Here is an 18,331-nt window from a genome sequence, read left to right on the forward strand (position 1 = left end):
ACCCCATGGCGGATTCGATCTCCTGGTTCGACTAAAGGAACTAAAGTTGTATACCGACCAGTTGACGGCTCTGCCCACTGGTGTCCATCTCAAACTGAACCAAATAACGCGAGTGGAGCTGCACAATCACAGCTGGAGACCGTTCCAGAGGTCCAGGTTTTACCCACAAGCACTGCAGTCCATGTGCACGATGCATGGTCATAGGGGGCTCTCACGTCATTGTTTAGCCAAGGTGAAGTGGTGACTTTACACACTTGGGTCAGGTTGTGAATCATTGATCCATTCGTCAGTGAACCTTCATCTAAGCCCGTGAGTGTTCTCACACACAAACTCTTTAATAATCGCACTCTTAGTGCAGGAGTCTCAGGAACTTGCCATAAGCTCAGCAGTTCAGTTCCGGCCCGTGCCATCGGCTCCCCGTGTTCTCTCCAGTGCGGCCAACTGCCGCACGTGAAACATCGCCAAACGAATCACTAAGAATGGCGAAGTGTGGAAACATATTCAGTCTGATGTCATTGTGAAGTCACTAGAGTTAAGAAGACTTAAACGTAGCAAACCGATACCCCACCTATGTGGGGAAATGCAAGCATATATGCTTGCATTTCCCCACATAGGTGGGGTATAGTGATGCACGTGTAGATTTTAATGTTTTTAGATGTGTAATAAAGCAGTCAAAATGCAAACAAATGGTATGCCCTGTCCTTGAAATTGATTGGTCCACACCCGAGATGGCTTTTCTTAGAGCCTAGTCTCCACTGGTGTTGGACCAGATGACACCAAAAGGCGCACAACTCAAAAACAGCGCACAGCACGTCAGTTTTGGTGCCAGATAAAAGGGTAAAAATCTTTTACTATATCTTGCTACTGGCAAAGGAGGTTTCAATGTAAATTATTACCATGAGCTCTCAATACTATGATAGTGCGCTGTTTTTGAGTTGTACGCCTTTTGGCGTCATCTGGTCCAACACCAGTGGAGACTACGCTCTAAGAAAAGCCGTCTCGGGTGCGAACTAATCAATTTCAAGGACAGTGCATATCATTATCAGAGTTGTCTCTTTTTGTTTGCATTTTGACTGCTTGTGTTGTAGTTATTGCAAACATGATCCCTTGTATAAAGGTGTCAGTTTTGGTGCCAGATAAAAGGGTTAAAACCTATTTCTATATCTTGCTACTGGCAAAGGAGGTCTCATAATGTGTAATAAAGCACTTCCACGACGACGGTAGACTTGTGTCTTTTATTAACGATTACTGCACAGCTCCGCTCTCTCTCTTCCCGGATGGTTCCATTCTCTCTCCTCTTGCCATGAAGCACTCGATCCCTCGTCCACCGTTGCAGCGTGTCTCTGTCTCTCTTCTCGCGCTCGCTGCTGGTTGGCGGCGCGCAGGGAGGAGAGAGGGCTCCGCTGGCCGAGGTCGCCACGTGGCCGGTGGCGAGACAAGGTAGGCGATGATGCAGTCCGGATTCAGGCTTCCCACACCGACCCCGAGTCCTCTTACTGCCTCTCCTTGTATTGCTTTCGGCGGAGCTAGGCTCCGCCTCTAGGCACGCCCCTTCGTAGAACCTTCTCGATGCTTCTCGTACATATCCACGAGCTCCGCCGATTACCTTTGGCCCAGATTTAACCCTTCCCTCTGATTGGATATGAATAACCCAGCAGTGACTATGCAGCCCTGTGTCGTCCCTTAGGTGGCGCTCTCTCATTACAGATGTAATACTTCGTCATCCATACTAAATGTAATGTTAAGGACGAAACTGATTTGCTTTGTTACCCTGAGTATCAACTCACTAAAAGTCATTGCTGTTCAGCAATTTCTCGCGACATGTAATGAACGTTTATGTTCCATCGTTTGATTCCATTTGTACCAAGTTGATATTTGCTTTGGAACCAGCGTTGGCTCTACCCGTTGGGATGCTTCAGAATTGCCAATTAATCCTTAATATCATGACCTGGCATTGATATTACAATTTGAATAAACAATTTATATTATGCATTGTCTTAATTTATTCATAACGGCTCGCATATATAGGTAAGAAAACAAATGCTCGCAGAATATGACACTAACTGTCTGGCTGTAGTGACCTATAATCCAAGCATATGCTGGTGAATTTTCACATCTTGTATTTGTCTGGGAATCGGCTGATAGTTGTTCCCGAGGTGGTGTTTGACCACCTGGTCAAACTGCAGGAGCTGTATTTGAATACAAACCAACTGTCGGCTCTACCCACCGGAGTGTTTGACAAACTGACTCAGCTAACTATTCTGAGTTTGCGTGAAAACAAACTGACGGCTCTGCCCGCCGGAGTGTTTGACAAACTGACCCAGCTCACTGAACTGAGTCTGCGGGACAACCAGCTGAAGAGCATTCCCAGAGGAAGTTTTCTGGGCGGGTGCCTCTCTAGATCTGGATGCACAATGCCAATCTGAAACCTGTTCTTCTCGACTGCGTGACGCATGGATGTGTCGAGGCTGTGTGTGGGAGTAACCACCTTGCACAGACCACGGCCACGTGCAGTGAAGTCGTTAACGATCGGCTACTGCACGAAACTTTCAGTCATCAGCAGGTGCGCCCCGCTCTGATACTTTGTCGATTCCAGTTCAGGTGACTGGTTGGTGGTTGGTTATTATTGGTTGCAGTTCTTCTTCAATTACATAGTTTGCCGTACAGCTTCGTTAAATATTTACTCAGATCAATTGCTCGAGTTGGCCATTGTGTGCCGACGACGGTGCCGAAACATTGCAAGAAGAGTAATGGCGAACCTAGAACCCTGGGTACCAATGTCAGTGTAACGACCACCAAATTTGGAATCACAACAGAGCTACTAACCGCTGCCTAGATTAGTAAAGTTTAATTCAAGAATTTAGAGGATTCTGGAATGTTGAACGATTCCTTAAGGAGTATTATATTTTAAATATAATTATTATTAATCATCATCAACATCGCGAACGTAACCTTCTCTTCCCAGTACTGAACGAGTGAGGGCATTTGGTGTTGCCAATCGAGGCGACGTTTCCCGAGTTCGGCCCGAGCCACTCACCGACTGAGACGCAGGCTGTGTGAACAGGCGCAGTCCCATGGGTTGTTGTACAGATAGATTCAAATTTCAAGTTTTATTTATTAGGTATAGCCCTGTGAGCCATTCGGCTCTTGAATCGGGTGCAACCGCAACAAACAAAAAAACAAAAACATGAACAAGAAACATCTTAAAGTGACTATGTGCAAGCAGAAAATCCAAGAAAAGACAGCAAAATATTGCAGAAAAAGCACCGTACACCAACACTGTGTGCAAAAATCCCAGTGGGATGCAAGTCAAACAACAACAACCACAAGACAACTTAGTATAAGGCCATCAGTCTAACTCTGTGCTACAACAAACAAACATGACTAAACCGAAACACTTTTCAAAAATCACCAAAATAAAGCCATAAAAGCAATGAAACAGTGATCATAGGAACTGTGACCGAATTTTCACAATAAACGACGAAAACAACATGTATTACCAAACTCTGCAGCCATAGCTGGCTGCATGAATCACTCCACAACAGCAGGAGCATCAGTCGGAGTTTCAACATTTTTCAATGCACCTTTAAGATCAGCACACTAAATCAAAACACAGATCATACTTTGCAGCAATCATCCGGAGCGAAACATTTTATTTTAGGCCACTAAATTGCAGTGGCAGATGGCTGAGGTTGACTTGCGCCAATCACAGAGGCCGCGCGACAGCGACTGATGATGAGCCCTATGTATGCGTCACAGGCACATATATCACACATATATTATTTCATATTTTATTCTTGCGTTTGAAACTTCCATTTAAAACACGACACCGTTCATCACTCGCGCACCGTAACAGTCCGAGTGTATGATGCTTCGGATCTTCCATGTCGTGTTAACAATGAATATACATTGTCACCGTTACTCCAGAGAGGTCTATACATATCATGTGTCTACGATGGTTGATTTAATTAGATACTTTATAATGGATATGATATGCTAACGTTTCGTGCAATTGCCCTACTTCAGACCAGAAAGAGAGGGCAGTTTTTCTGATGTGTGGTTGAAGCCCGCGTCCGACAATGAGGTGTCTTGAAACCCGTCGAGAATCTGGAGTTGCCGCATGAACCCAGTCTCCCATTGGGTAGCAAACACACTCCCCCGAACAGTGTGGACAGAGAAACATTTGATGCCCGATAGGGACTAAATACATTTACAAAAATATTGAGTGATACACACTCATCTGAGTCTGAAAATCCCAGGGACACGTTTTACAGACACAGCTGCCTCTACTCGCATCAGCAGTTTAAGCATGTTCTGCTCCACCAACGTTTTTAGGTTAGAGCGGCCGTATGCAGGGTTAGCGGTCGCCAGAATGGGGCAGCGCGCATTGACACTCATCATGATGCTGGCCTGGATAACGGAGGCGCAGCGGAGAGACAGAGAGAAGATTTAGGAAAAACGGTGTATATGCGTGGATTGTTTCGCTTTCCAACATGTGTTTGTCTTCCGTGTCTGTAAATACCCTTTGTTCCTCTATATCACAGCTCCCCCATACCCCACAAGTTGAAGAACCTTCGTCTGAGCTAAAGATCAACATCGACATTTGATCATAGCGATTGCCAGCCAAACGCAATGGTCGATTCGACTCGCGTCCCCACCGCTACCGTTCAGCCTCTGCCACCGGCGCAGAACACTGGCTGGTCAAAGCGCGGCAGGAGAGCGCCCCCGGTCGCCTTGACGACATGACCTCGTGGATGGAGGTGCGATCCCTGTCGGCCATCTTGTCGTCCTGCGCCTGTTCACTTGGCCTGTGTCTCAGCCGGTGGCTCGAGCCGAACTCAAGCTAAGTGCTCAGCGCTGGTGGTGCTCAAAGCCGCGGGTGTGTTGTCAATCTCTTCATGAAGATGTCAAAGAATAAGGTGCAGCCCTGGAAATGCCTGGCTCACGTCACTGATAAATGAAGGGCCTCCACTGGAGGGAGCTCTAGAGAGCTCCTCTGCAGGCTACGTGGCCTCCTGCTTTTCACTGACCAGAAGTTCTGGAAGTGGTTTATACACTCATGATTTACTCCACGTCACGCGACCTGCCGATCAACGGACTGTGCCATACGATTGATAATGCCGGTTGACATGGACGAAAGGATTTAAGAAACTAACCAATTATTTCGACTGCCATGCCGGAAGATCATGCCAGCCCAGTGTGCTAACTATTTCACCAAAGCAAACACATTCTATGGACTCATGGTCATAAAAGAAATTACCATAATATACACTTAAGCATCAACAGCTACACACTCTTCATTATCACCCGTCGTAATCAGCACTGCGCTCTTATTCATCCACTGCTCTCATTCTGCACTCGTCCAATGTATGTGTAGTGGCGGTACGCGCTGACAAGGAGGGGGCGTGTGTGTGTACGCGCGCCGGGCGTGGCTACATCGAGTGTGGTGTTGACGCGCGCCGACAGTGATGGATCACGGGGCGGCGCGGGGTGCGTGGTTGTGCGCACTGACACGATGTGGGAAATAGGATCGTGGGCAGCGCGCAGTGATTGGTCAACTGGGGTGGGTGCTCTCAGCGACGTCCGCATGGAGGACTATAAAGGGGGACGCGCGGGAGCACTCGAGGAGTTGATAACCAGCTGAAGATCGAAGACGGAGTTGAAGAGATAGGGCCCTGAGACCCCTAGTCCCGCTGTCCTTGTAAGGGCCGGGACCCTGTGCGGCTCAGAGGCGAGGCTGTGGGACCCGTGGCCTGACGTCCATGTGGGACGAGGCTGTGGGACCCAGGGTCGAGACTGTTAACCCAACCGGGTGGGTTCCGAGAAGCTACGGGGCGTAAGAGCCCGTGTGGGTGTAGCCAGGGGAACCTCGTGGGTTAGGCAGCAGTTAGCCACCCGTGTAATATAAGTTGGTGTTAATAAAGAGTGTGCTACCCGTCAGAGTCGTCTCCCGCCAAGTTACTACTTTACATATGCCCCAAGGACTCTGAGCTACTTTCGAAACCGGTCTCGTAGAAGCGAATGCTGAGTGGTGGTGCATTCAGACGACATCGTGAGTGCACGCCAGCTCCAATCAAGAACACCTGCTGGACTACATAGTGACGGCACAGTGCAGACCCATGTCCTGGACACCATGACCAAGCGTGGAACTGATCTGTCACCTATCAGGTTGCCATCAATAAGATGCGACTAAACCGCAGCAATTTGGCTCAGTGGAGAGAAAATATGGTTGTGTGCTTCGCCAAATTTAATTTGTCTAAATTCAAGCTCGAAGAAGTAAAATATCGATTTCACTGTCATGCACCATACATTAATCTCATAAGCACAGCGAGTGGGACTATGCTGTTCTGTAGTGTGTGTGGAGCAGAGGGAACTTGTATGGATCTAAGAGCTATTTCTGTGGTATCCGTTGGGTTGCACTGCACTGCGAGAGTTCCAAATGGGTTATTTGTCTCATAACGCGACACTGATTACAACCATCGCGATGACATTTAGGGAAATTACTAAAAATGATAAAAGCAGCGCCGGGGCTGACAACAGAGTGGTGCATCTGATGCATCACACTCCGGTCTATGTTTAAGAATAACAATAGTAATGCTTAGCATGCATATGGCACTCGCTTAAATGCCTCGGCATTTCGAAGTGCTTCACCCCTCATCTCATCTCAAGCATTCAAAAGGCACCCCCAGTTGCAGGTGTCCCTTTGCGGCACACGTGGCCTGCAAGCGGGCATTAGTCTACCATGCAGTAGTGAGTGATGTTGCTCTGTGTAATCCCAAATGAGTCATTTGCGGGAGATATTTAGAACATGTCAAATTAGGACGATGACCCTGGCACACAATCGCCTACTCATTGTGAATGACACCACCCGACACTGTCGAGTAGGCGGTGTGCAGTGTTTGGGTTACTACTCTTAGGGACGACGGTTTTAAATATTTTGGAGTGGATTCCAGAATCGGTTTGTGTTTTAGGATTCGATGTCAATGATACCTATTTCGACTCCGATTCTAAACCTTCCAACCCATCCCCCATAAAAAAAACTATTGTTGCCTTTTTCATGGTACCTCCTTTTCCAGTGTCAAAATATAAGAATAGGTTTTCCCCTTTTTTGGCAACAAATCAGGTGTCAAAATGTTAAAACACCAAACTGAAACCTTTTGCAAGGAATCATGTCTGAATTAACCAAAAAACATACCCTGACAGTATATGCATTGTCTTTGAAACTGATTTGTCCACACCAGAGACATCTTTCTTTAGAGCCTAGTCTCAAACAGTGTTAGACCAGAGGACGCCAAAAGGCGAACAGCACAAAGACAACGCACTATCAGGACAATGAGAGCTCGGGGTGAGCAGCTACATCATGGGACCTCATTTGCCAGTGTCAAAATATAAGAAAAGTTTTCCCCTTTTTTCTGGCAACAAAGCAGGTGTTAAGTTTGGTCATAAACATCCCCATGTCGACACGGCAGTGGGAAGGCTGTCATCCAGTAGTAGATTGGGAATGGCTGATGTATTTTCACTGTGTGTAGACTTTGTCGTGCGGATGTCAGAGCAGACGAGACATAAATGTAGCAGTAGCGACAGTACGTACCGCCACCATTTGTTGTTATTCAAAGGAAATACGTTGCAGTGCGAGTCAAAGTGATGTCCTGCTCATCTCATGTGTAAAGCCCTGAGCGAGTGATGGAAATTCCCCGTTTCTATAACGGGGGCGAATCTCTACAAAGTTTAATGACGACTTCACACACTTTTCTTGAGATGGTTTCTTTATTGAAGACATGTTCACTTGAACAGGCGGAGACCCCCCTGCAACAGCCCCGAGTCTCCTGCGCATCTCCCTTATATACAGACCGAGGCCACGCCCCCCTTCTCGAACCTTCCCACAGACTCTGGACACTCGCTCCACCAGCAGACTCTACCGTCCTTTTCCATCACCTGACCACGCTCCCCTTCTCGATCTTTCCCATACTCACACCTGACACCTCTGTCATTACCTCCCGTGACCACTAGTCCCTTCACACCGCAGGTAGACTCTATTGTCATTACAAAAGAAAACCCACTGTTGACATCCCCCCGAAAAGATTCTCATTTTATCACAGGCAACAGTTGATTCGTTACACGCACGACATGCAAGCGTATATCATGAGTGAATGAATGGATTAATCAGTTCTTGAATTAAGTCATATTTCATCCAATGTTCATAATAATGAAGCACATTAAGCCAAATCCTGCATCTCCATCAATTGTGAAGGCACAATCTCTGTTTATATAAAACATCAGTCGAGTACACATGCAAATGGATATGGGTAACATCAAGCAATTCCCTTTTGCAATAAAGCATCCTTCATTAAACCGCAGCACACAACACAGGGATCAAGTTCTCAATGAAGCGAGGGGATGAGACCTTACTGGGCCAAACACCCCCTCGGGGAGACTCTCTATGCGATTGTTTTGCAAATAAAGGTGCTGGGAGCTGTCAGGCACCCCAGAGGGAACTGAACTCAGTCCTTTGCCTTCACAGTTCGTTAATTGAAGCCCAGAAGCCACGTAGCACGAACACTGCGAGAGATGTGTGGCTGCACGTGCTCCCAGCTCTGAGCGATACCCAGAGATTCCAGTACAGACCTCGCCTCCTCTAATACTCAAATCATAAAGGAACTTTCGATTTAAAGCTTTCGTGACTGCAGGGATTCATCTTCTTGGTTTTTTCGGTAAAGTCACGTAGAAGGGAAGTAATAAAATAATAAAAATAAAACATAATAAAATTATTCTCACGACGTTTCGGCCACAACGCAAGTAGCCGTCCTCAGGTGAAAACCAAGTCTGTCGAGGCGACAGCGTCTGGTTTTCACCTGAGGACGGCTACTTGCGTTGTGGCCGAAACGTCGTGAGAATAATTTTATTATGTTTTATTTTTATTTTTATTACTTCCCTTCTACGTGACTTTACCGAAAGAACCAAGAACATAAAGGAACTGTGAGGATTTTCATGACGCAATTATTTGCGTGTGATTTGTGATTCTTGGTTATTATTGAAACACTTGCATTGTATTTTTTCAATATATTTACACTGTATGTCGGTATCACAAGGGATTTAATTATTAACATTCAGGTACCACTCAATTTTTAGAATCTTCGGTTTATGTTTATTCTCTTTCTGTACACAGTTAATTTTAGCACTTAATACTTAAATTGTCATGCTGCTTTAATCCAGTAGTTACATGCTCTACAACAAAATAGGAACTGCGTTTTGGGTTTTTTAGGGGGGGAATGGTTGAAAAGTTTGGAATCGGAATCGAAATAAGCATCGTTGCCATCGAATCATCCTAGGGTTACAACCGATTCTGTAATCGACTCCAAAATATTGGAATCATCCCTCCGAGTAGTAACCCTTAAACGCTGCACACCGTCTACTTTACAGTGGACGCTCTGTGCCGGGTGGTGTCATTCAAAACGAGTAGGCCATTGTGTGCCAGGGTCATGAGTTTCTGAGACATTTAAGATGATGCCATATACATGCTAAACACTTATTGTTATTAAAAGACAGGAGATTGCTGGATCAGATTATCCAAATGTTACCGTGATAGTTGTAACATGTGTCACGTCATGTGTTAAATCATCTATTTGGAACCCTTGCTGTTGGAGAATGGTGCACGCAAGTGGATACCACAGAGCTACCGCTGAGATCCATTCAAGTTCCTCTGGTGCACACGCAGTCGAGGGCAGCACTTCCGGACTCGCTCTGCATACGAGAGTAATGTCCGTCGCATGACAGTCAAATCTATATTTTAGTTCTCAGAGCTGGAATTTTGACAAATTCAATTTGGTTAAAGCGCACAACCACCGGTACTCCCCACTGAGCGTCTTACAGATGAAAAGCTGATAGTCAATTGACAGATCAACTCCACAGTAGGTCTTGGTGTCAAAGATATGGGCCCGCGTTCGCCTTTGCCTTGAGTATGTAGTTTGACAGGTAGGCTTTCGCGACCAATATCATCCATTATCGTTTTTTGGGGGTAATCGCGTAAATATCTAAATGTGTAGTTAAAACCTGCCACCACCCGACACAGCCAACTAGTAAGGGCTGTCACGTAAACAAAACATGGCAATTCGTTACTATATAGTACAGCACATCGGTGTGTTGGAGAGCCAAGCCACAACATTTACAATCTGAGGACGACGTTTCGCCAGTTATTACAACTATCTTCATCAGGCGACAGACAGATTTGTGGAGAAGACCACCTGTTTCGTTCCTTATATAGAGGCGTAAATGTGTTGGCCACACTTCTGCGCTCTTGCGCAAAGTGGGGGTGGAGGATTAATGAGTCAACGTACATTATTGCATCTGCATTATGCGAGTCCTTTGAACTTGTCCTTCCTGTCTATTGTGTGTATTAAAATAGCCATACCAAGGGTAATCCCTATTGAAGTATGGTGCCCTTCATTAGGCATGCATTTAAATAATGTATCATTTTATTATTCGCTTCCACGCAGCACTAAGGCGGTAGCTATCCGAACGGTTAAAATATTTTTGCTTATTTAAATTTCGATAGATTCTCTAATAAGTCTTGGCCAGTAGTAGCTAGTTTAGCACAGCACTTCAACATTATCAAAATCAATTGAGTGTCCTTGTTGGCACGCGTGTTCTGCTACTGCTGACAGTTACTCCCAAATACAACTAACCCAACTACTCATAATATTCATAATATAGATTTTTGGGTCAGATCGCGTTATTTATAAATGTGTCGTAACCCTCCACCACCCGACAGGGCCAAACAGTAAAAAAATAACTACTCGTCCAACCACTCACTCACCCACTCACACATCCACCCACCGCTCTGCAGGTCACAGCACTTCTCTTTATGCTTCTTCCATCGCACTCTTCCACGATGGGATTCCCTGTCGTCGTTGTCTCTCTTTCCACGTTCCTATAACCTTACTCAGCCCATCAGCCATGGCCAATCCACAGCTGAATGAAAACCTTCTCAAGCCACACCACCTCTCATGATCCAATCCACCTCGCACCTGCACATGAGCGGATCTCGTCGGTCGTTCCATCTCCGCAATGGACGTCCTCTCGGATGCATTCCGTTCCTTGGCTACAACTCCGTAATCGTCTTTGACCATCTTCCACCGCCCTTTATTGCCATGATGTGTCCTGCCAAGGCCCACTTACGGTTTCTCGTCTAAAATGTCATTACCCTGCGTGTTTGCTCGTAGCCGATGTTTTTATTTATTTTAATTTAAGTTCAGGCGTTCATCTCTCCACGCATCTTGAAGCAATTTTCAATACAAATATATGTGTTTGCAATATAAATATATTTTGTTATTCAGGGTCAACGAATTCTTAATTCACCATACCATTACGTGCACCATATTTAAAATAAAGTATTTTTTTTTCTCTACACAAAATCATAAGCGTGCTCATTATGTTACACGTTTTAGGATTTTATGCAGACACGGCGTTAATACAGTTTCCACTTTTTATAATTGTTCAGAAACCACAGGATCCTTTGATAACCATCTGCCACCACTGGTCCGTCGATAAGCACTCATTAGTTCCGTGTTTAGCGTTAAATATAAGTAATGGCGCCCACAGTCAGCGTTTAAACACAACGCACTATTTTTTTAACAGAGCTGCCTTGTGTCCATGTAACGCCTAACAACACGGAGCAGGGATCTGATATTCTCGCTACTGCACCGGCGGTGGCACCAGCTGTGGGAGTATTTAAATACATTGATAATGATGCAAATTTATCATAATAATTATTAGCAGAGTATTGTTTGATGCCTTACATTTTTATATTATTAGTTAGTTCAACGGTCTAATAACACTGGTCAACAAAAGAAAAACATTTTTTCTGGCCTGGACTTTTGCAGCTGTTTTAGACTAATTTCAGGGTGCTGATTCCAAATCTGATCTCAGATTTGCTCTATCACATCTCATTTTTATGCTATCGAAATACCCCATTTTCATTGATTTTACCCGAAATTAACTCCGTCACTTATGATTGCAAGTTGTTGCGAGTCAGGGACTGCTTTAGTGTTAAAATATGGTGCTGTATTTTTAGGATAGTGTGTTTATAATATAATTTTATGTAGATATCCACAATTATTTAATATTTTTCTTCTGCAGTTTTTATTGAAAATGCAATATTTGATATCTCAAAAACCTGATGTGATAGAGAAAAACTGATGCCAGATTTGGAATCAGCACCCCAAAATAACCTTAAGACCGTTGGAAAACCTTATGCCAGAAAAAGTGTGTTGACCAGTGTAATTAGTGGTGATGGTGGTGTTGAGGTTGTGAGGGACGTGGCTCTGAGTGTTCCCAGCCCTGAGAAAGACCCAGAGACTCCAGCACGGATCTCGCCTTATCCAGTACTCCATCATCACTACTCCACCACTACCATTACCACCCACCTAATCATAATAACGCATACGCATCATAGGACTATAACAAGTGTACGTTGCATTTGGCACAGTAGTGATATTAATAATACATTTGTAGTGACATCGGAAATGTCACTGGGTAATGCCGGCTCTAGTGAAGTACGGCGTGTGTTGCTCTGTGATTGCTGACACCCCGTGCGTGGGTGTAGTAGGTAAAAATAAATAATCAAAAAATAAATAATAAAAATTATAGAAATAATAATAGAAATAAAATAATAAATCACGACGTTTCTTTATTTATTTTTTGATTATTTATTTTTACCTACGCGACTTTACCGAAAAAAACCTAAGAGTATGAATCCTTGCAGTCACGAAAGCTTCAAATCTAGAACCACGTGTAGTGTCGGTGCTGACTCCTACGGGAGGAGATGAGTGAGTGCAGCCAGGGGGTGGGGTAACCCCGGCACGTGATACTCTGGTTGACCCTTGGGGGCACGTTACCCCGGGACCTATCCGGGTGGGGGCTCGGGGGGTCACGTGTCGGCCAGGAACCCCTGAGAGCCCGCTAGAAGCTATGAGACCTTTCGGGAAGGTGGGCGTGGCCAAGGGCGGAGCTGGCCATGGCCAACCCAAATGAGTGCACCAGAAGCTATGTGGCATTTGCTCGAGTCGCCAATGCACGATCGTTCGCATGTCGTGATGAGATTGCCCGTGCATTTGCCAAATCAGCAAGGCGTTGTGTTTCAAGAAGGTCGAGAAGAAGAGGCATTGGAAACTGCACGAACAGGTCGCACAAAGCTCGAATCTTGGTTTCAGCTAAACGTGATTGATCCAAACACCCAAGATTTTCTCTCCAATGACATTCCCTACAATTATGTGCATGTCAACAACAACTGGAAGCAGCGACAAAGAGGAGGCACTAAGATCGTTGCGAGGTTGTACACTGTTGGAACAAAGATGAGGAGCGATTCTATCTTAGGATGCTCTTGCTGCGCGTCAAAGGCGCTACCAGTTTAGAATTCCTCAAAACCGTCGATGGCGTCGTGTACACCACATTCAAGGAAGCTGCCTTTCATCGTCATTTGCTGGATTCAGACGAAGAATGGCATCGATGCATGCAGGAGTCCGCGAGATATCAAATGCCAAATCAAATGCGACAGACGTTTGCGTACATTTGCTGCTTCTGTATGCCAACAAACGCTGGCGAGTTGTGGAACAAGCATTCACTTGACATGTCGCTGGAATATCTACGGCGCCATGACGGAAATGTTGCATTGAACATTGCTTTGCATGACATCAACGCGATTCTCAAACAACATGGATTGTCTTGCGCATCAATTGGTATTCCGCAACCGACAGGACATCCAATCGAAGCTCAGCTATACGACGCAGTGCGAGAACAACAGGAAGCTGAAACGAGAATCTTGCTCCATAAATGGGCAACAGTTTGAAGCTTTCACAGCAATAATGAGAGCTGTCGACGATGAACATGACCACAACAGACTTTTCTACTTAGATGGTCCTGGCGGCTCTATAAAAACGTTTTTTGTACTTCACGCTGCTCTTATTTCTTCGTGGAACAGGTCAAATCGCTCTTCCTTGTGTGACCACTGGAATCGCAGCGACTTTACTGAAAGGCGGACGAACTGTGCACAGCGGATTCAAGCTTCCAGTTCCCCTCCTCGACACATCTTCTTCGTCGATGAGACTGACTTCGCAAGAAAACGAAACGCTACGACAAGCTTCGCTCATCATCATTGATGAAATTACGATGCTGACAAAGCATGACCTTCGATGCATCGATCAGCTGTTGCGCGACATCATGCAGATTCAACGACCGTTTGGTGCAAAAGTCGTCATAATCAGTAGCGACTTCAGACAGACTTTGCCGGTTGTGGCAAAAGGCACCCGTGTTGATGTTATCGCGTGCTACATCAAATCCAGCCTATTTTGGCAGCTTTTATGACTCAAACTGGTTGATAACGTCCTTCCACGTTATCAACCAGTTTAAGTCATAACTGGCTGTGATGTTCCCATCCTACCACCTTCAGATGTTAGTTATTTTCGGCTCTCTGATTTGACATTAACAGGTTAAATTTCCTACACTAACACAGCCACCTCGCTCGCCGAGGTCGACATTACTGCTCTGCGATCTACCATTAACATGCTAATCTCTCACATTAACATAGCCACCCACGCAACTCGTCGCGGACGCCGCTTTCTGATCTTAAATTAAAATGCTAATTTCTCACATTAACATCACTAGCCCTGCTAACTTCGTTTATGACCCTAAGACTACACCCTATAAAAACAAACTGCATTCAGCAGCTTTCCTCCTCTTTCCTCTTGATGACGATCGCTTGTGTTGTGATCAAAACGTCGAAGTTTTTGTTGTTTTTTGTTATTTTCTTTGAACCGATCTATGTGACTTTACCAAAAGATCCAAAGAATATGAATTCCTGCAGTCACGTAAGCTTTAAGTCAAAAAGTCCAACATGCATACATTTCTTCACCAGCATTTATTCAATATAATCGACGTACGTTTTTGCATCGATCTAGGACCCACCGCTAACAGAGAGAGTCCTTTCCTATAAACATCAGTCAGGCAAGCCTGACAGATGAGTCATTGAGTGTTAAAACGAGTCCAGAGTTTGCTTGTGTTGAACCAACACTACTGAGATAATGCACTCTCAAAAGGCCGCATGGCTGATGAAATGTGTCTAAAATATATATTTTTGTGTGTGGAGTAGCAGACGTGGGAAGGGGGCCCAGGAGGCGCATGAGTACACTGTGCCGAACTCTGTACACTCAATTGTCAAGTTGTATGAAACATTTCGTCTGATACTGCTTTGGCAGTAGTGCATAAGCACAAATAACAGAAAATCAGCATATTCTTCAAGAGCCATTTGCCCTTAAAAGAAAAATAATCTGTAATAGGCGACGTTTCATCTTCGACTATTGCTCCACTGTAAGGATGGGGTCTGTCATTTCACAGTGACCACTTTCATTCTGTTCTCTCGACCCCCAGAGCATTGGTCGTAAATATGGAAGTAAAGTCTTTGGGATCAAAGGAATTCTGCATCAACATGGGACCCTTCTTACCAGTATTAAAGTATAAGAATAGGTGTTGCCCTTTTGGCAATAAAACAAGTATTCATACTCTTAGTTCTTTCGGTAAAGTCACGTAGGTAAAAAATGAAATAAAAAAACAATGAAAATCACGACGAAATGAAAATAACGACGTTTCGGAGGCAACACAAGTCTCCAAAACGTCGTGATTTTAATTGTTTTATTTTATTATTTTTTATTTCATTTTTTACCTACGTGACTTTACCGAAAAAACTAAGAGTATGAATCCTTGCAGCCACGAAAGCTTCAAATCTAGAATAAAACAAGTGTTAACATGTTCAAACGCCAAACGGAAACCTTTTGCAAATCATAATTTCTGCATTAAACACACATACTTGTGGTGAACATGCAAACCAAGCGAATCCAATAATGTCTAACCCGCCCTTCTCAAATCCCGATAATTAAAGAAGGGAAATTGATTGTTAAATTGGTATTTTTTCTTCCAATGTTGTTCCGATTGCGTGAGAACCAGTGTTGTCTCTAACCGCCGGGTGTTTGACTGCCTGACTCAACTGACTTTCTTGTCTCTGCACACCAACCGGCTGCAGACTCTACCGGCCGGGGTATTTGACAAACTTTCCCAACTTACTTTACTGGCTTTGGATGAAAATAAACTAACTGCTCTACCCAACGGGGTGTTTGACAAACTCACCCAGCTGACGATACTGGGTCTGCGAGACAACCAGTTGAAGACCAATCCCAGGGGAAGTTTGCTGGTCGCGTGCGTTTCTCGAGCTGGATGTATAATGCCCATCTGAAACCTGTTCTTCTGGATTGTATAACGCGTGAATGTGTAAAGGCTGTGTATGGGAGCTACCACCTTGCACAGACCACGCCACGTGCAGTTGCTAACGATCCATTACTGTACCAAATACACGCAATTGGCCACTATTAGTGAAATGTGCATTGTGATAGACACGACTGTGATAGCATGGGCGCCCGTCATGCGGCACTTCATAGGCAAGGGTTGATGGATCACGTGGGGATTTGTGAAGCTCCCAAATCCATTGCGTTGAGAGGTGAACAGGTGATGATAGCAGAGGAAGTACCTTTGCACACCTCTCTGTGGGAACCTAAGGGTGATATCCCCTCGCCTCGTTTGGTTTTCTCTGGTTTCCTTCTCCGTGCAAACCCTTTTGTAACGAAAGTGGCAAAACGTCTTGAAACATGATCCCCATGAAAACTAGGATTGAGACTCAAAATAAACATGCCCCCTTGTTGTGCACAGCGTCTGGAGATGCGCTCATCTGTAGATATTGTGCATCCCTCTGCGTTGCCTGGTTTCCTATTTCACGTCCAGATACGATGGCCAGCTCTGGAGGCTGGTGGAGTGGTAGTGGAGTGACTGGGAATGTCACTGTGTGGTGCCGGGCCTGCGAGGCCACGGCGGGAGGTATACTGTTGTGTGTACACCCCGGATACGGGATGTAGTACCAGCCCTAGTGGGGGCTTGGGTGAGCGCTGGTTAAGCGTGGTGACACCACGCACAGCCTGCGGTGCGGGTTCCCGTTGAAAGAGAGCAAGAGTGTCAGCCAGCTGGGGTTACATTTGGGGCATGATACTACTGGCTGACCTTGGGACACGTGACTGGATTATACTGGAGGGGGGTCACCGGTGGAGAGGGCCAATGGGTGGTCACATGGTCCGGAAAGAACTCTCAAGAGCCTTCGGGCAAGGGCGAGAGAGATCGAGAAGGTGGGCGGGGCGAGATGTGGAGCCAGCCCAGCCCGATATAAGGGGGGCCCTGAGAGGGGCTCGGGGTTCTTACTGTTGGAGAGGCAGGAGATCCATGTCCAGCTTGAAGAAGCCTACAGCCACGTGGTCCAGGACCCAGCTCATGGTCCGGACCGAGATCACGAACCCATCGAGGGGATTCGCCGTAGCATGGTTAGTTGAGTGGTCACCACCCTAGAGTATGTTGTGTTCATAGTATAATAAAAGTGTTGCTCCCTAAGACAACGTCTGCGACTCAGTTGGACTCACTACAGTAGCATGGTAGTTTAGCACACCGACAATGGCTATATTTATTTGCGCTTACCTGTACCAGTCCCGGCCCTTGCCTAGGTGCCTCCGGTAAACAAGCACTGGGGAGATAACAGCAGCCACAGCATTCCCTCGTGCGCCGTTCTTCATTATTTCTTCTCTATTACAGAAATTGGTCCTGCTACCAGCGTAGTAGGTATGTCATAGAGACTGTACATATGACATGGGGCACTTGGAGCAGTATAGTCACATCGTGTCGGCGGACAAGTGGTGGATATTCCTCTGTGTAATGCTTTCTATATGAGATGCAACCATCTGTTGTTTATTTGTGATGTATCGTGAGTGAGCGGTGTGTAACATCTGCTACAAGCGGTGAGAATGATGATTGGGTATTGAGGGAGGCGAGGTTTGTGCTGGAGTCTTTGGGTCTCGCCCAGAGCTGGGACCAAGTGGAGTCGCATGTTCCTCGCAGTGTTTATGCGGTGTGGTTTTTGGACTCCAAAGGACGAACTGTGCAGGCAAGGAACTGAGTTCAGTTCTCGCTGGGACCTCTGATAATACCCAGTTGCTGGATTTGGACAACAATCGCATTGAGAGACTCCCAGAGGGGGGTGTTTGACTTTTACTTTTATTAATTTTAATTTCTTTCCCCTAAGGCTGTCAGGAGACTCAACTCCCTCCCTGCTCTACCATCACTCCCCCCCTCTGCCCACCCACCTCCCTTTGCCCCCTGACCCCAACCCCCACACACACATTCACTCGTACATCCTGATCTCTGGACTGCACATTGCACTACATCGCACTACCACACTTTTAAATATCTTATT

The 18,331-nt window shown here is 45.6% G+C and overlaps 1 protein-coding gene across 1 annotated transcript in view; it reads right to left on the reverse strand.

Annotated features, from left to right (window-relative positions):
- The window catches only part of LOC133341733 (leucine-rich repeat-containing protein 15-like), a 35,123-nt gene extending 17,763 nt beyond the window's left edge, over positions 1-17,360 (reverse strand). Inside the window, exons 1-2 of the mRNA XM_061550392.1 lie at positions 17,290-17,360; positions 376-441 (exon numbers count right to left, since the gene is read on the reverse strand). Of these exons, the coding sequence (XP_061406376.1) occupies positions 376-441; positions 17,290-17,360 (137 nt within the window). The remainder of the gene's footprint in view (positions 1-375; positions 442-17,289) is intronic.
- Positions 17,361-18,331: the final 971 nt, after the last annotated feature.

Source organism: Lethenteron reissneri, chromosome 2 (assembly GCF_015708825.2).
Source record: "Lethenteron reissneri isolate LAM-NWPU_2019-01 chromosome 2, ASM1570882v1, whole genome shotgun sequence".
NCBI lineage: Eukaryota > Metazoa > Chordata > Hyperoartia > Petromyzontiformes > Petromyzontidae > Lethenteron > Lethenteron reissneri.